Source organism: Amphibalanus amphitrite, unplaced genomic scaffold (assembly GCF_019059575.1).
Source record: "Amphibalanus amphitrite isolate SeventyFive unplaced genomic scaffold, NRLGWU_Aamphi_draft 001360F_arrow, whole genome shotgun sequence".
Taxonomy (NCBI): Eukaryota; Metazoa; Arthropoda; class Thecostraca; order Balanomorpha; family Balanidae; genus Amphibalanus; species Amphibalanus amphitrite.
In genome coordinates this window covers 149,241-171,356 of record NW_024882853.1, presented here as the reverse complement: position 1 = coordinate 171,356, position 22,116 = coordinate 149,241, and the positions used below count along the sequence as shown (strand labels likewise).

The 22,116-nt window shown below is 50.6% G+C and overlaps 1 protein-coding gene and 1 long non-coding RNA gene across 11 annotated transcripts in view; one reads left to right on the top strand and one right to left on the bottom strand.

The window, feature by feature from the left end:
* The window catches only part of LOC122372435 (inactive rhomboid protein 2-like), an 80,731-nt gene that overhangs the window by 5,715 nt on the left and 52,900 nt on the right, over positions 1-22,116 (top strand). For 9 of the 10 annotated variants that reach the window (XM_043349594.1, XM_043349599.1, XM_043349597.1 and 6 more), the window contains exon 3: positions 14,880-15,023. In XM_043349594.1, the coding sequence (XP_043205529.1) occupies positions 14,880-15,023 (144 nt within the window). Of the gene's footprint in view, positions 1-2,169; positions 2,185-14,879; positions 15,024-22,116 lie in introns of those variants that run through there. The other variant, XM_043349600.1, reaches the window with a different exon arrangement.
* LOC122372437 lies at positions 5,448-9,276 on the bottom strand. Its single transcript, XR_006254876.1, has 4 exons — positions 8,926-9,276; positions 8,099-8,395; positions 7,271-7,378; positions 5,448-5,613 (listed from the first exon to the last, which is right to left on the bottom strand). It is a non-coding gene; the product is annotated as an uncharacterized LOC122372437 (long non-coding RNA).

Below are 22,116 nucleotides of genomic sequence, written 5' to 3'. Positions count from 1 at the left end.
GCGAGTCTCGCCAAAGGATGAAAGGTCAGTGGCGGGGTCAAATGGGGTCATCAAAGGACGAAAGGTCAGTGCCGGAATCAGCAAGTCTCGCCAAAGGATGAAAGGTCAGTGGCGGGGTCAAACGGGGTCATCAAAGGACGAATGGTCAGTGCCGGAATCAGCGCGTCTCGCCAAAGGATGAAAGGTCAGTGGCGGGGTCAAACGGGGTCATCAAAGGACGAATGGTCAGTGCCGGAATCAGCGCGTCTCGCCAAAGGATGAAAGGTCAGTGGCGGGGTCAAACGGGGTCATCAAAGGACGAAAGGTCAGTGCCGGAATCAGCGCGTCTCGCCAAAGGATGAAAGGTCAGTGGCGGGGTCAAACGGGGTCATCAAAGGACGAATGGTCAGTGCCGGAATCAGCGCGTCTCGCCAAAGGATGAAAGGTCAGTGGCGGGGTCAAACGGGGTCATCAAAGGACGAAAGGTCAGTGCCGGAATCAGCGAGTCTCGCCAAAGGATGAAAGGTCAGTGGCGGGGTCAAATGGGGTCATCAAAGGACGAAAGGTCAGTGCCGGAATCAGCAAGTCTCGCCAAAGGATGAAAGGTCAGTGGCGGGGTCAAACGGGGTCATCAAAGGACGAATGGTCAGTGCCGGAATCAGCGCGTCTCGCCAAAGGATGAAAGGTCAGTGGCGGGGTCAAACGGGGTCATCAAAGGACGAATGGTCAGTGCCGGAATCAGCGCGTCTCGCCAAAGGATGAAAGGTCAGTGGCGGGGTCAAACGGGGTCATCAAAGGACGAAAGGTCAGTGCCGGAATCAGCGCGTCTCGCCAAAGGATGAAAGGTCAGTGGCGGGGTCAAACGGGGTCATCAAAGGACGAAAGGTCAGTGCCGGAATCAGCGAGTCTCGCCAAAGGATGAAAGGTCAGTGGCGGGGTCAAATGGGGTCATCAAAGGACGAAAGGTCAGTGCCGGAATCAGCAAGTCTCGCCAAAGGATGAAAGGTCAGTGGCGGGGTCAAACGGGGTCATCAAAGGACGAATGGTCAGTGCCGGAATCAGCGCGTCTCGCCAAAGGATGAAAGGTCAGTGGCGGGGTCAAACGGGGTCATCAAAGGACGAATGGTCAGTGCCGGAATCAGCGCGTCTCGCCAAAGGATGAAAGGTCAGTGGCGGGGTCAAACGGGGTCATCAAAGGACGAAAGGTCAGTGCCGGAATCAGCGCGTCTCGCCAAAGGATGAAAGGTCAGTGGCGGGGTCAAACGGGGTCATCAAAGGACGAATGGTCAGTGCCGGAATCAGCGCGTCTCGCCAAAGGATGAAAGGTCAGTGGCGGGGTCAAACGGGGTCATCAAAGGACGAAAGGTCAGTGCCGGAATCAGCGAGTCTCGCCAAAGGATGAAAGGTCAGTGGCGGGGTCAAATGGGGTCATCAAAGGACGAAAGGTCAGTGCCGGAATCAGCAAGTCTCGCCAAAGGATGAAAGGTCAGTGGCGGGGTCAAACGGGGTCATCAAAGGACGAATGGTCAGTGCCGGAATCAGCGCGTCTCGCCAAAGGATGAAAGGTCAGTGGCGGGGTCAAACGGGGTCATCAAAGGACGAATGGTCAGTGCCGGAATCAGCGCGTCTCGCCAAAGGATGAAAGGTCAGTGGCGGGGTCAAACGGGGTCATCAAAGGACGAAAGGTCAGTGCCGGAATCAGCGAGTCTCGCCAAAGGATGAAAGGTCAGTGGCGGGGTCAAACGGGGTCATCAAAGGACGAAAGGTCAGTGCCGGCATCAGCGAGTCTCGCCAAAGGATGAAAGGTCAGTGGCGGGGTCAAATGGGGTCATCAAAGGACGAAAGGTCAGTGCCGGAATCAGCGAGTCTCGCCAAAGGATGAAAGGTCAGTGGCGGGGTCAAACGGGGTCATCAAAGGACGAAAGGTCAGTGCCGGAATCAGCGAGTCTCGCCAAAGGATGAAAGGTCAGTGGCGGGGTCAAACGGGGTCATCAAAGGACGAATGGTCAGTGCCGGAATCAGCGCGTCTCGCCAAAGGATGAAAGGTCAGTGGCGGGGTCAAACGGGGTCATCAAAGGACGAAAGGTCAGTGCCGGAATCAGCGAGTCTCGCCAAAGGATGAAAGGTCAGTGGCGGGGTCAAATGGGGTCATCAAAGGACGAAAGGTCAGTGCCGGAATCAGCAAGTCTCGCCAAAGGATGAAAGGTCAGTGGCGGGGTCAAACGGGGCTATCAAGAGACACAAAGTCATCGGCAAGGTCACCAAAGGGCGAAAGGACAGTCTCGAGGTGAAACGAAAATGAAAGTGTTAACTTTATTTTCCATACGAAAATGAGGACTTTTGTGCTCACAAGTTTTTTTAAACCTATACTCTTCCTACGTATTCACGCTCCCATTTTTACAATGTGGTGGAGCAGACTGACATGCCTGAACTTCTTGACAAACTTTCAGTCATTTTTGTCAATCGACTTTATCTGTCGCTCTCCAAGTTTTATCCAGACTGACCGTCCCTTACCGTGTTCGAATAACAACTATGAGGTAAGTGCGCAGTGGCTGCTAGGAGTCCAGTGCGTCGTACCGGGGAGTCACTACTGCGACACTACCGCCTCCGCATCACTGCAGCTGCAACTGGCAGTGATTTGTTTCCACCACGGCTGCCGAGTCGATGGATTCTCGGTGACTTCGACTCCGACTCCTGCTTACGAAAATCGACTCCGACTCGGGGAAGAACTCTCGATTTTGACCGGCTCCGACTCTCCAGTCCTGACAGGTGTGCGGAGTCGATGATTTATTTTGTGGCCCAGACTCCGACTCTGAATCCAGACTCCAAATTGACTCCGACTCTGACTCCGCTGCCCTGGTTTTCACCGACCCGTCTCAACCCCCGGCCCCGTCCCCGACTACGACCCCGACCCCGGCCCGCCTCGCTCGGCGCCGCGGCTGATCACAAGAGACAGCCTCATTTCCGCCAGCAGGGCTGCTCGCTGGCCGGCGCGGCGGCGACCAACTCGGCTACAATACCTACCTGAAAACGAATGTTACGCTCTGAATGGAATTCCACTGATCAGAGCCTTGTTAGCCCGGGAGATTGGATCCTTCACGCGCAGTTCACCAGGGGAGTTTGATACCCTGGAATTGGGTGTGTGTTGTATGTTTAAGATCCACTCGAGTCGCAGTATTATGTCGCGTAAAATCAAAATCGTATTCAACTTGGAACTTAGTTAAAGCATAAACCAGTTATTACTTAAAGACTTCAGTCCGGTTCAAACTTTCACACTCTCAAGTCTCACTTGACTTGTATTGCCACACATTTGCATTGCAAGGCAATCACGATCCCAGAATCAAGCGGAGTAGTAAAAGGCACAAAGGCCAGCCGCATAAAGAGCTCAAAGGTTACTAATGTTCCGCATCCCAAGTACGTTAAATTTGGCTGACACTGACAGCGACCCGCACATGGGTCCGGCAGTCAGAGAAGTGGCGTGCCCAAAACACAACAAAACGGCGTCACTTCCGCCTCGGCACGTGACACACACGACATCAACGTCAAGGTTTACGAAAAGTGTTACAAACACCAGCGCCATCTACTCTACAGAGGCAGAGAGTACCTACGGCATACGCTAAATATCCAACACTCCCCACCTTGAGAGCCTCTCAGCGACAGAGAGCACTCAACACCATGGTACGAACAAATATCAAACAATACACCGCATGGCGCAAACAAACACAAGCCATTAACTTAACTAATATCTCCGCGGGCGCCGAGACACGCGACCCGATCGAGTACGAACCTCGGGCTCCCTCGCACTTGGGTCCTCACCAGCCGGACCAACAGATGGAGCCTCAACACCATCACAGACACCACCAGGCACATCAAACGCCGCGCCGGCACCGCATGGAGGCGCACGGGAACCGCCACAAGGCGGAGGGACGCCATCAGGGCTGTCATCGACTACCTCAAGATTGTGCAGACGCTGAATAGCACACGTGTAACTGCCCTTAGCAGTGCGCACATCTACACTTCTCACAACACCGTCCCTACCCGGATGCACCCGCTCTACCACTCCCCAAGGCCACCTCAGACGGGGCTGGTTGTCCTTTTGGATCATCACCACCGATCCTACCCGCAAACCACCTCGGGAACTAAATCGGGGAACGGCAGCAGGGAGGTTACGCACATACTCACGCTTCCACACCTGCCAGAACTGCTCCAGACGAGCACGGCGGACAGACTCACGCTGGTAGAGCGACTTCACAGACACGTTCTCGGGGTCCTCAATCACATCAGGACTGAACACAGAGCCACGGCCAATCAGAAAATGATTGGGAGTCAACGGATCGGCACAGGTGACGTCATCACTCACAAATGTCAGAGGTCGGGAGTTTATACACGACTCTATCTCCAGAAGGACAGTCTCAAGTTCAGTCAAAGTTAGGCACCGCTTACCCAAAGCCTTGCGCAATCCAACCTTAACGGACCGAACCAGCCGCTCCCACCAGCCGCCGTACCAGGGAGCAGAGGGCACAATAAATCTCCACTCAGGAGCAGAGTCCACCATCGTTTCCTTCAGACGAGCCGCACACGCTCTGAAGGAGGCCGCATTGTCAGAAAAGATGATGGCCGGCCAACCACGTCTGGCCGCAAACCGTCGAAGGGCCAGAATAAAAGCCGGCAACGACAGAGAATCTGTCATCTCCAAATGGACAGCTCGTGTGGTCGCGCATGTGAAGAGGCAGATATAGTACTTTTTCCCAGGCTGATCAACAGAGAACAGCGGACCCGCGAAATCGATGCCAGTTACAGAGAAGGGAGATGACTCTGTCACTCGAACTCGGGGAAGCTGACCAGCCGGCTCACAGCACGGCTGTGAGTCCTGTCGCTGACACGCCACGCACTCGCGCTTCACGGACCGGGCAATGCGGCGGGCAGACACGATCCAGTACGTGCGCCGCAAAGCAGACAACAAGGTGCCCACACCGGCGTGACTCATCAACCTATGCTGAAAGCGAATGATCAATAGAGATAGATGACACTTTGGAAGTATGATTGGGTTCTTTTCCTCAACTGACAGGTCGGACAGCTGAAGACGACCCTTCATGCGAATGAGACCGTCCTCGGCCAGGTAGGCCGACAACCTGTACAAAGGCGAACTCTTGGACACAGTCCTACCCTGTTCCAGCGCGGAACACTCTTGCGGATAACTAGTACGCTGTGCCTGTCGTATCAGGTCAGCCTTACCCACACACAGCTCTCGGTACGAAAGTTCAGGTGACAGGTTGCGGCTGTCAGGGTGGCGCGCGTTCCACACAAAACGCCTCGCCCACGCCGCTACCCGTACGGCCTTCGTCAACGTGCTCCATCGCTCAACAGTGAACACATTCCCGCAAGTAGGCGAGTCGGGGTGAGACTCCAGAGTAAGAGCCAACGCCGGTGACGACTCCGCGCCAATCACGTCACACTGACATGGCAAGCGCTCACCAGAGCACTCCGGCTCACCAGTGGCGGTCTCCCGTTCGCCCGTGTCCGACTCGGCCAGCTCCTCGGTTGTCACAAACAACCTGCAGTCGACGGGCGAGACTCGTGGCGCCCTTAGCCATGCAGGTCCGCCGAACCAGAGGTCAGACTCGTACAGCTGGTCTGCGAACAGTCCACGAGAGGCTGCATCAGCGGGGTTCTGCACGCCCGAGATATGACACCATACAGAGGGGTCAGTCAGAGTTTGAATTTCCTCTACACGGTTTCTCACAAACTGTCTCCACTTGGAGGGACGACTCGTCACCCAAGCCAGGGCCACAGTCGAGTCAGTCCAACAGAACGTCCGCACGTCAGACAGTCTCAGGGCAGAGCACACATGCTTTACCAAACGTGCAACCAACAAGCACGCCAACAGCTCGAGCCTGGGAAGACTGACTGTTTTCACGGGAGCCACACGAGCTCGCGCCATCACAAACGAAGTGGTGAAGCTGCCATCGGGTAGTGGATACCGGACATACGCCACACACCCGTACCCCTTCTCACTGGCGTCACCGAACACGTGAAGCTCCAGCTGATCAGACACGTCAGACCAGCACACGTCACCCACCAGGTAACAGCGGGGCACACTCAGCTGTCGAAGAACGGAGACACCAGAAAGCCACCGTTCAAAGACATCGGAGTCTGACAGCGGCAGAGGATCGTCCCACGCCAGACCCCGGATCCAAAGCCGCTGAAACAGAACTTTGGCGGTCATCATGTACGGAACAAGCAAACCCAGAGGGTCAAACATCCTTGCGAGAAGACTCAGCAGGACCCTCTTCGTTCCAACCACACCAGCCGGAACGTGGACACCCCCAAACTTCAGCACGTCCGCAGCCGGGTCCCAGTTCACACCAAGTACTTTCAGCCCGGTCTCAGTTTCCTGAGAGCTGCCAGCGGACTGCAGCACAAGGTCACTGTTCGAGTGGCACTTAGTCAGCGTCATACCAGCCTCTGAAAGGATGGACCTGCCCTCCAGGAACATCTCAGTGGCCTCAACTTCGGAATCTGCACCAGACAACCAATCGTCAACGTACAGGTTCTCCTGCAGCTCAGAGACCACCCTGGACATGGGGCGGCTGGCAAGGTGATGCTTAATCACGGCATTCAGAAGAAACGGAGAGGAAGTAACACCAAAAGGGACACGAGTAAAGCGCATCACACGCACTTCACCATTCTGCTCCCACAGAAAACGGAGACAGTCCCTATCCTCTGGCCGCACAGATATCTGGAGAAACGCCTTACTTATGTCACCAGTGACTGCATACTTGTGCCTCCTGAACCGTAGAAGCACATCAGTGAGACTGGGAATCAGGGACGGCCCAGCTTCCAGACAGTCATTGAGAGAGACCCCGGTGGGTCCACAAGCTGAAGCATCGAACACAGGACGAACTTTGGTGCTCACACTACCAGGGCGGACTACAGGTCTATGAGGCATGTAGAACTCTACACCAGAGGAACATACAAGCTCACACTCGGGGACCTCCTCAATCACGCCACACAACTCCATGTCCTGTAGCACGCGGTCATACTCATCCCTGAGCTCCTCGTCTCCACTCAAACGACGAGACAGGCTCTGAAGCCTTCTCTCAGCTGAACAGCGGTTAGGCTGTAGCTCAGTCACAGAGGAATCACCCTTCCACGGAAGGCCTACCTCGTACCTGCCCCCCTCAAACCTCACAGAAGACTCAAACTGCTTGAAGACAGCATCGTCCTCAGCATGAGACTCACTCTCCTTGGAGCTGATGCCAACACCTTCCAGCTCCCAGAGGTTTCTCACCTCTGTGTCCCTCAGGTCGCCCAGACAGAGGAGGCGACAGGAGACCAGGCTGGCGCTGCACTGCGCATCGGTCACTGCACCAGAGACGACCCAGCCAAAGCAGGAGTTCTGGGCGACAAGACCAGAGGAACCAATCAAGACACTTGACCTGAGCAAACTCCAGTAGCAGTCAAGGCCAACCAAAATGTCAACACACAGGTCCCTGCTGAAGTCACCGTCAGCTAACGTCAGCTCCTTGAACTCGAGTACACACACATCAGGCACAGTTGGACGAGACAAGGGTGCACAGATCACCGGCACGGCCACAGCTGGGAACACCTTCATGTCACAATCAGATGCAGAAATGCCTTTGACACACATCTTGTACACATCACGTTGACCTCGAGAGGCTTTGCCACCACCGAAGGCAGCAAAGTTCACACTCTGGGAGGTCAGCCACTGAGCACCAACACGTTTCACCAACGACTCAGTCACATATGTACGATCAGATCCAGAGTCAAACAGCAATGTAGCTTCCACAGCTCCCTTAGACCCCTGAACAGTCACTTTGGCAGTGGGTAGAACAGTACACTGTCTAGTTTTCGCTTCAACACCACAAGGCAGAGCAGCTCCTGAAACCTGCTCCTCTGCTGTGGTCAACACACTCTGAGCAGAGGGCTCTGACTTTACACCATGAAGACGAAAACAGCACAACTGATTGTGTCTGCCACCACACTCAGCACAACACTGAGAGCACTCTCGGGCTCTGTGACCTGACTGCAAGCACACAAAGCACAGGCCAGCATACTTAATTCTGTGCAGTCTTTGTGGAACTGGGAGGCCAATTACCTTAGGACACTTATCTGTGGGGTGTGGTTTTCTGCAGAAACCACAACCAGACGAGGTAGAGACGACTCTTGTAGCTTCTTGAAGAGCAGGTGCGGGTTGGTCACCCGGCACAGCAGCAGAGTGCAGCACAGAGGCTGCGGCAGGAGCAGGTCCTCTTGAAGCAGGTGGACGGCGCTGAAACGCCGGCTGGGGCCGACGTCCATTCCTCTTCTGAGCAGCCGGCAGTCTCTGCTCCAGATCCAGAGGGACAGAGCTGCCCTCCAGGACTCGAGACCGCTCCAGTCGCTCAATCTCTGCCTTGAGACAGTCGAGGAGAAAGTTTAAGTCACCCTCACGGCCAGCACTCCCCCGAGCCCACTCCAAACGGAAAGAGTCAGGCAGGCGACTCAAAACCAGAGGGGTTAGAATCACTCCGTACGTCTCCCCACCAACACCAAGTCTCTCAAGGCTACGGATATGCAGCAACAAGCTATCTTGAACAGATTTCAGGTCTTTGCTGTCATGCACACCAAGTTTCAGCAGTTTTTCCACATGAGCAAAAATAATCTGAGCAGGTCTTGCAAATCGTTCCTTCAGAATATCACAGGCTACTTTGTAGTTCTCACTGACCACAGCCAAACCATCTATAGCTTGTCGAGCATCACCGTACAACAGGGACTTGAGATAGACAAGCTTGGACACCTCTGGCAAATCAGAAATATCAACACTGGCCACAAACTGGTCCCAGAAGGGCTCCCACTCAAGAACTTGCCCACCAAACTTGGGAAGCTGCAGTGTTGGTAGCTTTACGTTCTGACTTGCAACAGAGAGAGGGGGATCAGTCTCACCTGGCTTCGAAGATTTAGCAGACCTTTTGTCGACAAACCTCAGAGCTCGCAAGCGTGACTCCAATGCAGCATCACGAACCTCAGATGCTCTCGAGATGTCTTCTTCCAACTCAGACTCATCCAGACAGAGCTCCAGTTTCTGCTGCACTGCATCAAGATTACCAAGCCTCAGATTGAACTCACTGATAATACTGTTGAGCTCAACATCATCTGCGCCAGAGGCCACAGCCTGATCAATCTTGATTACTGCTCTCTTCAGCCATCCACGAGCAGCGACACGAGCCCTTTTTAGCTCCTCAACAGACATGGTCACATGAGCAACCAGCAAATCGAAATCCCCGAGTTTCGGCACCAATATTACTTAAAGACTTCAGTCCGGTTCAAACTTTCACACTCTCAAGTCTCACTTGACTTGTATTGCCACACATTTGCATTGCAAGGCAATCACGATCCCAGAATCAAGCGGAGTAGTAAAAGGCACAAAGGCCAGCCGCATAAAGAGCTCAAAGGTTACTAATGTTCCGCATCCCAAGTACGTTAAATTTGGCTGACACTGACAGCGACCCGCACATGGGTCCGGCAGTCAGAGAAGTGGCGTGCCCAAAACACAACAAAACGGCGTCACTTCCGCCTCGGCACGTGACACACACGACATCAACGTCAAGGTTTACGAAAAGTGTTACAAACACCAGCGCCATCTACTCTACAGAGGCAGAGAGTACCTACGGCATACGCTAAATATCCAACACCAGTGTCCGTTATAAAGATCATAGCATACAGTTACATTTTCCATCATTGGCACCGCTCAACAAAGGAACGTAGCTACATCATTTTTCAACCGGTTTGAGAATGCTCCTCTTCTCTAAACTTCCCAATCTCCTTTCACAATAAGTGCGTATGAGCGCCGTTCTCGAACAAGCACCAGCGCCCGCGTGGCTCGCTCTCAGCCCCCGTCTCCGGATTCGGGCGCCGTCTCCGGATTCGGGCGCTGTCTCCGGAATCCGGAGCGCTCCGGCGGCGATCCGGGGCGCGGCGCCGCTCTGGGAGGTGGGCCACTTCCGGCGCTGGCAGGCCCGTCGGAAACGGGGCCGGAAGGAAACACTCCGGCCAGGGCTCGGGTGTGGGTCTGTGCAGCCGCCGTGTGTGGGTGAGGGTGGAGGATGGGTGTGCCTTTGTGCGTGTGTGACCGCTTGTGTGCTTGTATGTTTGTCTGTGGGCAGTGGGTGTCTGTGAGTGTGCTTGCCTGAGTGTTGGTCGGTGTCTGTGCTTTGAGTATGCGTCTGGCTGTATGTCCGCTTGCTTTTCTTTGTGGCTGTGTATCTGGGTATGTGTGTACTGTGTATGTCTGTCTATCTGTGGGCCTCTGCTTGTCTGTCTTTTTTTGTTTGTCTCTCTGTCTCAGTGTGTCTGCTTGTGTCTGTATGTATCCTGTGGTATGTGTCTGTCTCTCTGTCTGCATCTGTGTGTTTCTGTGTGTCTGTTTCTGTATTGATTTATGTATGCCTTATATGTCTGTCTGTCTGTTTGTATATGCTTCTGTATTCCGGGAGCTGTCAATATGTTTTCGGAGTCTGTTAAAATTTCCGACATGCCTTGATGTTGGTGCTCTTCATGCTCTTACAGTGCTTCCGGAGGTCTGTAGAAGCTAGGTCTGTATTTGAAGTGGCATTTTTCACGAGTTTCTGTTCCATTTCACTTCCTGTTTTGGCCGCAAAACGTCTTATCGGAAAAATCTGGAAGGTTGTGCGGTAGAGTAGATATGTACGCTTCAGAGCCCAATCTTTTTGCGTTGAATTTATGCCTAGGAAATCGGAAGGTGGTTTTCAAGAAGGTAAAAACTGTAATCACAATAGCTTATATTTCTCCGCTTCTACACCTACAACTCGGCCGAGTCTGACAAGAGCAGTTTTTATCCTTCCCAAAATCGAACTATCCCGTTCCCCTAGCAACCTTTGCGGGCGGTGACGGCGCGGAGTACTGTGGCTGACGCATTAATACACGACCCCACTTTTAACGGCGCTTCTAATCGAACCCATGGGACGGTGCCGGGGGGAAATGAGGAGGGTTTACGTGTGAAATATGTATCCGCTCGGGAAATGAAGAGACCGGCTATCACGTGGCTCGACTCCGGCGGGCTGTCCCTGGACCGGTCGATGGCACGACAGCTCAATATTTGATGGAAAATCAGCGTTTGTACGCAACACAATGATGCAAGCTGGAGTGGTACAACGGCGGATGTAGTACTGCGTATTTTCCGGTACAAGCGTTTACCTCGAGACGTTGCGTTGTAGTCAGCCGTTTGCAGACATATGCGGGGATAGAAGAGTTGAATTTATGATCTCAGATGATATGTTTATGACAATTTAAATTCAGTTAATGATGTCCTAGAATCATTTCAGAGCATGTTGGATCCGAGAAAACATTGTTTGTTGCATTATGTATCTGTGCATTTTGAATACAAACCAAAGACAAAGGCTTAGGATCTTTGCGGATCTCATTAGGTATGCGGCCTATGAAACCATGATCTGCATTGATCATCGGCATTTCTCATGCTTATATAAGCCAGCTATGATCCGATTGAATCAACAAGAGTTGGTCTAACTAATGACCGATAAGTTACCAAATCAAGATTGATCAGATCGGACCCTAGATGCCTTTTCTCGTGTTCATGCTCATGTTTGGTCGCATAACTAAAAGCTTGGCAATGATCTTCCCTACGGGGCATTCCACGTCAAATCAAACACCGAAATCCGTCATCCCCTTCGATTTTTCTGAAAATTTGTAGGCAGACTGGGCATGGTTCAAAATTGAGTTACGTATAATATTTTCGAAATTTGATAACGTATCGCCGAGATATAGGTCATCGAATATAGCCAAAAATGCCACACATCATTTTTTTAAATGCTTATAACTCTGGTTCCTTTTCTGGTATCAAAATGATATTAACAGGGTCTTGTAGGCAATTGATAAGGCTTTGTTTTTTAATTATAAAATTAAATTGAAGTGACCTTGAAATGCATTTGACCTTGAATTAGAACAGAAAAATGTAAATAGCAAAAAACACGCCACCTTCGATTTGAGTATTTTTTACATATTATGTCCGTCACAATGTTCCTAACCATCTGTGAAAAAATTGGAGTGGGCCATTCATAACTTTCGCGGCAAACGCCGTTTTCATGCATCAACATCACGCAACCGCGCGTGACCTTGAAAGACAGAGTCAAGACATGCTTGCTTGTGTACACTTTCTGAAATGAATGATTGCTGATTAGTGATATCCCAAACTCTGCGAGAATGGAAATGCATAGTCATCGTAGTCAAGCATTCACGTTCCATTGTAAAAGTGTCTCAAGCAAACGGTATTTTGCGGTGAATTTTGAGCCGTGTGGAAATGCTTCATGAAATAAATTCAACGAAAACATTATCACGCAACGATATCTTCACGTCTTTTGATCTTCACTATACGAAAAAAACATACATTTTTGAGTATGTATGGGGAATTTCTAGTTAATCCGATAATAAATATGGCAGTTAGAGTCCTGCTAAGAGTAACATGTCGCCGGCTGAGGCGGGATCGGCCGACGCGGGAAACGCAGCAGTCACAATTTTGTGTTTACACGTTCATATTTCAATTGTTTACCAACCTATTTTCAGAATTCTTTCACCATAAGATTGCCTGTACATTTCTTAGTCTTCTCACAAAATTTGACGCGAATCGAACGTAATCAGCGGTAAGGAGCGCGATGTAAAGACGGAACCGTTCCGTTCTGTCCCGGCACAGTCTACAATTCAGGCGGCGTGTAGCGGTCGGCGCCGGCTGCCGAGTCGCCGCGTCGCCGCGGCGACAGGATGTTCACTTTACACCGCTATTACTAGAACAGTTGTGAACCGATTTTCTTATTGCTTGCACGATGAGATGTGCAATTCAGTTCTGGAAGGTAGCCATAAGTAATTTCGCATCAATATTATGAGATATTGGCGAAAAACAGGAGGGGTGGGGCGAAATTCACTCTTCCCCCTCCACTGCGCGTGCTAACATACGTTTGCATATGTGCCATTTTCTTCAAAACTTATGAATGGCCCACTCTAATTTTTTCACAGGTTGTTAAGAATATGGTAGGCAATAAAATATATGAAAATGAGCCAAATCGAAGGTGGCGTGTTTTTTGCTATTTCAATTTTTGTGCTTAAGAACAGAGTTAAGCAAATTTCAAGGTCATATATTTAAGTCGATGCAATTCTAAACAAATGCTTAAGAAATTACCTAAACAGTAAGGTTTATTTCATTCAAATCAAGCAAATACAACCAAAGTTATGGTCGTTCAAAAATATAAAGATGCAACTTTTTGTAAAAATTTGATGCCCTATATTTAGAAGACCTGTGGTCAGAATGTGCAAAAAACATCAATGTAATGTCCGGGGCGACACAGGAACTCGCTCACAAATTTATAATGAAATCGCTAATGGTAAGGTGCAAAACAGCCGATTTTTGTTCGATTTGACGTGGAATGCCCCCTACACAAAAACTTTGCGACTTAGTGACATTGCTGGCGCAGCTCAGCTTCCTATTCAGGACTATCCAGCTCGGTCTATTACTGTCGTCACCCCTGCCTTGGCGCAGTTCTTTTTCCGCGATCTCCCCGGTCTGCTATCTGACCCTGCGGCGGCGGCAGTGTCGTCTTGTTTGGTCGGCCGCGCGACCTCTGCCCCGAGGCGGCGGTGATTGGTCCTCGGTCGCCGGTAGCCTCAGGCCGAGACGCTCATCTGGGGGACGCAGCCCGGGGCGGCGGAGAGATTGCGCTGCTAGGAACGGGAACGGGTGAGAGCGGTTGGTCAGGGTCAGAGGAAAACAGACGGATGTCCTGGGGAAAGTCTGGGGAGAGTGCGGGTGAGCGGGGATGAAACATTGCGTCACGATGGGATTTGATGGTATCTGTATTATGAAAGGAGCTCACAGTCACAATACACATTATATGATTGGTTCTAGTGTTCGGTGACTAGCGAGAGTCTCATGAATGTTGCTGGGCCCAATGTTTGTAGCTCCAGAGCAGATATTTTGCCAGCGACTCTTAACATCGCAGCTGTGTTTTGGCCGAGCTTATCTATGCTAGAGACCGGAAGTTGGTATGGTTAGAAAATGCCCGTTTTTGCAACGTAACTCTTCCTCGTGAATCTTGCGACAGTGTCAATAAATTAAAACGATGTCACCTAGTTGCCATGTCCAGGGTCTGTCGAAGCTCTGTCGGCGTTAAGCGTCACGCCTAATACAGTGTAACCCGGTATTAGCGGTTTGTTATTCCGTCGGAGTGAGGTCTACCAGTCTCACTCGTCAGTATTAAGTGCTGATCTGTCTGAGTCCTCTTGTAACGCCCGTGTAACACCGTCTCAGTCGATTTTCCATTACCTCCGTCATCTATGTTATTCTGCTCCAGTGCCTTGTTACATTTTACTGGCGATAAGGAACCAGGAAATATTATCTAGACAGGGAACTTTGAGGTCACTGACCGAATTTTCGACTCCACCTTAAACTTCTGACATTGCCGTTCGATCTCGCATTTGACTTCACTAGTCGGTTAGCTAACCTCTCTGACCGCCCATTGGTCTGCAACTTGATCTTTAACCCCTCTGCCCTAACCTTGCGTTCGTCCGCAGGTGTACTGACCTGTAGTCTCACCGAGCGTTCTTCCCATTTGTCCACAGACTGATTCGCTGGCCTCACTGACAATGACCGCTGACTCCACTGCCCTGACATCCATTCGTTCGCAGTTTGCTGACCTGCCTTACTGACTTGACCTCCCGTTTGTTGGCAGCCTGTTACCTCTAACCCAACTGACCTAACCTCCGTTCTTCCCCAGGCTGACCTCTGAGCCGCGGGACCGGCCCGAGGTCAAACGGTGGCAGACTGACCTCTAACCCCACTGACCTGAACTGACCTGACCTTCGTCCGTCCCCAGGCTGACCTCTGAGCCGCGGGACCGGCCCGAGGTCAAGCGGTGGCACTCTGTGCCGGTTGGTCACGTGGTCCGTACAGACCAGCAGCCGACCCGCGCCCGTCCACCGCTACAGCCCCAGCTCAGCCGGGTCGACAGGGTCAAAAGGTCAGTCGGGGGACGCTGCACGAGTGCAGGGATGGAGGACGAGCATGGGTTCGAATCTCACAGCGAGCAGAAGTTTTTCTATGCTTTTTGCTAGGGCGATGCATATTTTGTGAATTTGTATGTTTAGACCTAGGCGCTAGTATATGCCACACATAGAGGAGATAGGAAATGGCGTAAGGGGTAAACAATAAAGTTCATTAATCTTTCTGACTTATGTGTTCCGAAAATGAGTACACCAATATCCATATATTTATACTTTAATAAACCGTGAATCCTATCCAGCTGACTTGGTTTGGTTCGCTAAAAGCCATCCTGCTTTCGTCGCCACCCTGATACACCCAGCGACAACGCTTTCCGCGCCGTGCCCTAGCCTACCGGTAGTTAAACAAGTTTGATGGTTCGTCTCGTTAAAGTTTGGCTAGTTAGTCGCAGTTTTCTCGGCGCCAGGGAAGTTCCTCATTAGACGAGGTACGAGCTCATCGCATAGTGGCAGGCGTTAGGGTGGTCCATGTGACGTGGTGTCTTGTTGATGAACGGGACACGCATTACTCGCGGTGCGGGAAAGAAAAGAGCAGGGAAGGGTGGGACGATAGTCGCTATGGTAGGATTGAGGTTGTTGATCTGGCTGTTGTGAAATGCTGTGGTGAAGATTCTGGAGTTAGTGAGGTAGCTCCGTAGGCGATAAGATATTCGCAGTCGGCATTTATTATTTATTGAATGGTTGATGAAGGAAACATCCTTGTTCTTTGACTTGCTGATTTTTGAATATCGTCATGGCAGTGGTTGATGATAAATTAATTTTCAACTTTGGTCGGTTTTGTTTATCACTCATTCCTGCAGTTATTCATGTCTCGTAGATGCAATTTGTTATAATCAACACACTCATCCCATTGCATTTATAAGAGCACTGCTCTAATGAAACTTCCTCGTATTCTCAGTCCGGATTAGCCTCAATCCCTCACCGAGATCCCGCTCGGAGGCTTCCTGTCAGCCTGCCACCCCGTATAAAAACAGCGCTGCCCCCGGGGAGACGGCCGGGGGACGTATTTTAGCAGTGTTAATCAGATGATGTCTGCTCCGGGGCTGTGCCGAGCTAGTGGTGACACCGCAGTGTTGGGTTCTAAGCCGACCAGGGTAGAGGAAGGCACAAGTTGCTGCTTCTGTTGGGTGGACAGTCAGATTCAAGGTTATTTTGTGATGGTCGTGGACGGTGTTGTGAAAGGTTAGCCTGCAAGGATATGGTATCAGACTAGCCTTATGTAACTTCAGTTTTAATTCATCTTAGTCTCATACTGTCTAAAGTCTCAGTAGTCTCAGTCCTAGGTTATCTCGGTATCTGCCAACGCATCAGTTTATGAGACACTCAGATTTGCCACAGGTGCTTGCTGTCCTGGTTGAGACATACCGAAATGTATGTATGTAGCAAACTTGCGGACACATTGGCATGGAATGAGAAGGCGGTGACGTTCTGTTGGCCAGACTATCATCGGGGCTGGCTCGACACTGTCGATACTGAATTAACCCTCCTGAATCGAACAGACACCTGCATCGTGTCGTCTGTGCTAATGTTGAGTGTCGACACCCATTAAGTGTAACCGTAGGTCCCGGCCCCGGGGTCACTTAATGATTCTGTGGCGTGACCAAATAACAAGGAGATCCACTGCCGCTTCTCCCAGAGACTGGCAAGGTCTGCTAGCTCCTGGAAGTCTACGGGGTATGTCAGATGCTCGTGGGAACTGCTTATTCCTCCGGGGACGGGGAAGGGGGGCGTCACAGGGTCCAGGCGTCTAGCTGAAATGGTTTTGGCGACTCTACGTCGCGACGTGGTCTGTCGGGCTGCCCGGCATGCCGGCGCCAGTTGTTATTGAAATGAAACGGCTTTCTTTTGAATGATGGAAAACAGTTTGCGCAAGAGGCATTGTGATTGCGGTTAAACTCAATCGCTTAAGTCCCAGGGAAGAATTATCAAATTGCCTAATGTTTGTTATGTAAGACCTGTTTTTATTGATATCGATTAATATATTTAATGGAATAACCTTCTGTTCAAAATTCTAAAAATTGCCAAAAGTTACCAAAAACACTTGAATATATTTCGGAGGCGTTCCTTCATCGGTTCAAGTGATAAACATTTATAGCGCCACATTTGCCGTTAACATATCTGATCCATGTTTTTAAATATAAATCTCGCGTCTAGGTTGAGATGTGTCTTCTAATTTACATCGACAGAATTACCTTTACAGCGTACGAACAAAATTAGCTCCTACACTCAACAGGTTAATAGGTCATAAAGTTGATACTATTCACACTTACAATGTTAATAGGTTACAATATAGGGGGGAGAGAAAGCGGGCAGGGATGACGGGGGGGAATTCTAGGCAGGTCACATTAGTACTATGCCTACCAAAAGTAAACACCGCTGCCTGACAGGATAATTAAGTATGCAAACGAATGAATGACTTGAATGAATGCACGAATGAATGAAGTATGAAAGAGAGGGGCATGAGCATATTATAGGTGAGCAGTCGAATAAGAGAGAGAGAAATACACACAATAATAATCGCTACACATAAGAAGTGTGTGTGTGTAGGAGGGGGGGGGGGGGGGTCGTTCAACAAATCGAAACACGTCTCATACCAGAGCCTATGATCAATAACCGTGTGGTATTCTAGCTCCTACCGGGGACCCGTAACGGACACCACTACTTGACGGTTTACACGATCGTCCATGATGCCACGTTTGTGTTGAGTGCTGGTCGATGTAATTCTGTAATTCTGTCGATGTAAATTAGAAGACACATCTCAACCTAGACGCGAGATTTATATTTAAAAACATGGATCAGATATGTTAACGGCAAATGTGGCGCTATAAATGTTTATCACTTGAACCGATGAAGGAACGCCTCCGAAATATATTCAAGTGTTTTTGGTAACTTTTGGCAATTTTTAGAATTTTGAACAGAAGGTTATTCCATTAAATATATTACATATAATGCTGTTCACCAGAGTGCTTCGTCATTTGATTGATATCGATTAATGTAAAAACAGCTGTGAAACATCACATACGTCAACTCCAATGCGACATCACGTAGCACGCTTTATATTCATATATTCCCCCGACGAAATGTGACAATCAGCGTCCTCGATTTCCGCCATCCTGTTCCGCTGAGCTCCCTGAATCAATAGGCAATCCACTCTATATTGATCCAGAGCTAGGCCCAGCTGGGGCGTGTATCAGCGAGCGAACGGCGACCGCTTTGGACTCCAACTTTCCCACTGTGGCTACGACCACCGATCATCAGCCTTGGTCAGTCACCCCAAATAGCCGCAGCTAATGCTTCTCTCCGTCGTTGAAAAGGCTCTGAATGTATAACGTCAAAAGAAGCTCTGCTATGGCAGTTCTGAGCGAATTAGGCGCCCAAATGGGGAGTTAGGTTTATCTATAGACTGGGAATCTAGGCGCTGAGCAGCGTGGGCCGTTGAAACTGGCAATTAGAAAGTTATCCATAATTCCACCCTTTGTGGTGGACAGGGTTCAAAAGCTCCTGTAATGATATGTCGGTGTGCGGTGATTTGTGGCGTTTCGATAAGTTAAGTGAATTATATAAATATCGAACTTTCATGATTCGGCCAGTTAGCTGTCTCCACCGTTGAGGAAATGGAAAGCTTGCTGTTCACTCAGAACGTAGTTTGCCCATTGTGCACACGCGTTGCAATAAGTGAATTCGGTGAAAGTGCCAGCACCTATTCCCTCTGTTGGATCATTTTTCGCTCTCTAATGTGCGTGTTTTGAAAACAAGTAAGGTAACACCGCCTGTTATCTTGAATGGTGAGATAACATAAAGTTTACTATGGTTTCCGTTCCACCGAATAGTTCCGGACTCTCGTCAGCCACGAGACTGTTCATGAACTGCGCACCATTCCCACTACTGACAGCATTGAACCCGTTGACCCCGCTCAGTAATCTCCATCCCAGACGCCCCCATCACCGCCCACCACCTCCCACTCCCTTCCCCGCCGCGCACTGAATGGGGGCGTGATTAGCCATCTCGTGTGCAGCAGCTCGTCCAGAGTCGCCGCCAACTTGTGGACCCTTCCTAAAGCGACCGCTGTGTGCCCGCGGCCTACCTCACAACTTTGCGCGCCGCCCGCTCCCCGCAGGCGTTAGTATGCGGGAGTCCTGGCGGAGGTTAATTAGGCAGAGGTGAATGCTCTTCTGGGGTCGGTGAGTGTTTGTGCGGGAATAGTCGATCAGTGGTGGCTAGCGGTCTTGGGTAATGCTAAGAGTGGGGATGGCCTCAGGTCACTGGTCGCTGGTCGTTGGCGAGGGGCAGGAAAATAGGACGGTTTGCTCTTAGAGTGATACTGGTGGCAGTGAAGATGATCACAGGTCAATGTCTGCTGAACAGTGGGATATAGGATGCTCCTGTACTGTGTTCTGCGCACTTGTGATGACTGCCAATACAATGCGAGTCATTGGATTAACTGACAAATGAAGGCGATGCCAGTATTAATATATTTATTACCTCAAAATACCTCACAAATGGTATAATATCAGCATGGGCATTGTAAAACGGTAGTCTTCGCAGACAACGCAGATCAAACATTAGCTCTTCCAATAATATCGATATTGTAAAAGCATTCCCATGGCGTTGCCACAGCGTGTAATTCAAATCCAGAACAGGACTAGTGACCACCCTAGCTCTACTAATAAAGTTCGTTAAGAGGAGTTCCCTCCGTCCCTCCGACCCGTTGAGCCTCCATAGGTACGGCCTGCCGCCGCTGTGCTGCCGCCGCCGGCGGCCGTTGCTCGCTCTATTGATCGTAGCACGGCCGGCGCGCCGGGCGGGCGCTACGGTCACGTGTCGTCCCCAGGCCCGCACGGACGGCCGTACCGCGCTATATGGGACTGTGTCGTCCCCAGGCCCGCACGGACCGGCCGTGTCGTACCATGTTATATGGGACCGTGTCGTTCCCAGTCTCGCACGGACCGCCGTGACGTGCCGCGCTATATGGAACGCCGTCTCATGCAGGAGACTGTGTCGTACTGGGGGCCGTTCCGTACCCAGGTCCCAGGCCCACACGGGCCGGCCGTGTCGTACCGCGCCATGCGGTGACTGCCGTACCGCCCTACATATGAGCAGTGTTGTACGTGCAATACAGAAGGCCATGCCGCACTGCGCGATACAAAAGACGTGCCGTAACTGCGCTATACCTACATGTACGTACAGCGTTTTGCCATACTGCGCTATGTGGGACCGTGCCGTAGTCCGTACAAGCATTTTACCCTGAAAGAGCTGTACCATCCCGCAGTATAAACAGCGGCGATGTCGTAAAAAGGCCGCACCATATGTCGCGCTTTACAGTATGTTTTCTGTTCTATCGTCCTCAGTGATTTTCGAAAGCGTATGCTTCATGGAGACTGGATATAATAATGGATATGTGCCACTCTCCCTGTATAAGGTACCCCTTCCTCTTCTTTCTAGCCACGTGTTAAGTCCCTTGTCCAATCGATCCCCTTCCAAGAGATTACGTCATAGTCGCCTGTCAAAATAGAGCTTGAAATGAAATGTTTAGCGGTTTGCCGTCACGACAAAACTGTGACGGCGCCCGAAAGCTATCGATTTCGTGCCTGTCTAACCGCTTTCTTTGCATTATTTCAATGGCTGGTGTTGGATTATTTAAATTGTTTCCAAGGTTATTTAAGCCGGATCTTTACTCTGTTTGAGCGGAAGACACAGCTCTGGTTAGTTTGAACATCTTCCATGTTCTTTTTCAAACGCTACTGCAACTGAATGATCGTGCTTTGGCCGAAGATTTCATCTCGTTTGAACATTCTTTGATTATATATTATCCTTGTTCTTAGAAACTTTGCCACTATTCTCTGGTTTCCACCCATCATTTTTATTTCACTTTCAGTACTACGATTCTCCTCTCTCATCTCATGCTTTGCTTCACCATTTTATACACTTTTCTCCCAAATCCCCATTTCGTTTTCACCTCAGTTTCTTTTTTCTCGCGTTCTTCGTTCCCACTCTGGTTTCTGGCGCTCGGTGAACCTATCTGTTCCGATTGATCTCTCTCCGTTCCCCATGCATATTCGATGGTCGCCGGCTCTGGCCCTGTGCGTCGTGGTGGTCCCGTCTATTTTCGTTCCTTGGGGCAGTGCCTCGGGGGACGCGGGTCGAGAGAGGTCGGCTCAGGTCACTGCCGGCCGCTGGGGGTTTGAGTCTCGGACGTGGGTGGGACGCGTGCGTGCTTGAAATAGAAACGATTTTTGAAGTGGTAGGTTGGTGTGGTCGGTGGATACGATTTGGAATGGGTGCGGAATTGCGCCCCAGAATTTGGAATGTAAGACATGCCAAGTGGCTCGAAAGAGGAAGATTCAGTACCACTCTGGCATCAATCGGTGATGGCATTTTGAGAAGTAACATAAGCGTGGTGATATGCAAAGACGCATTCATTTTTCAGTTAGATAGTCAAGCTTTTTTCAGGCCTGCATGATTCATTCATTGTGTCATTTTTGGTAATAGGCCGACTTAAGACATTGCGAAATAACCCTGGCAACAAGGTAACTCGAGTGCTTGTTTACCAAAGAGCCCTGCCAGTTTTTTCTCTCTCGCCCGCTTTCCGCACTGACGTCACTCGCAGTGTTGCCGGCGCCGCGGACGATGTATGGCGGTTCCTACGCCCACAGAGCTGCACTGTGCCCGCTACCGGCACCGGAGGCGTATTAATGACACCGAAACCTGATCTAGGTCAACGCGGGGGGGGGGGGGGGCAGAAAACGCCGGCGCCTGTGCACGGGTCGGTGCGGCCTTATATCCGGTGCGAGTCTGTGCCGGATTTCTGGGTGCTTGAACATGGGTATTGTGTTATAAAGATCTGGTATAGGGCTAGAGCCCTACCAATATTTTTTTTTTAATTTAACATAAATCCCATCATGTTTCATGGTAAGAATGACTTTGACATCCCAATATCAACCAATAGAGGTCCACTAATAAAAATGAAGAAGTGACGTCCGTGCTCATGAAGGTTCCTGAGGGGTAAGGTAGATCTGTCATCACGGGAATCCGGCTGGACGGAGGTCGATGGGA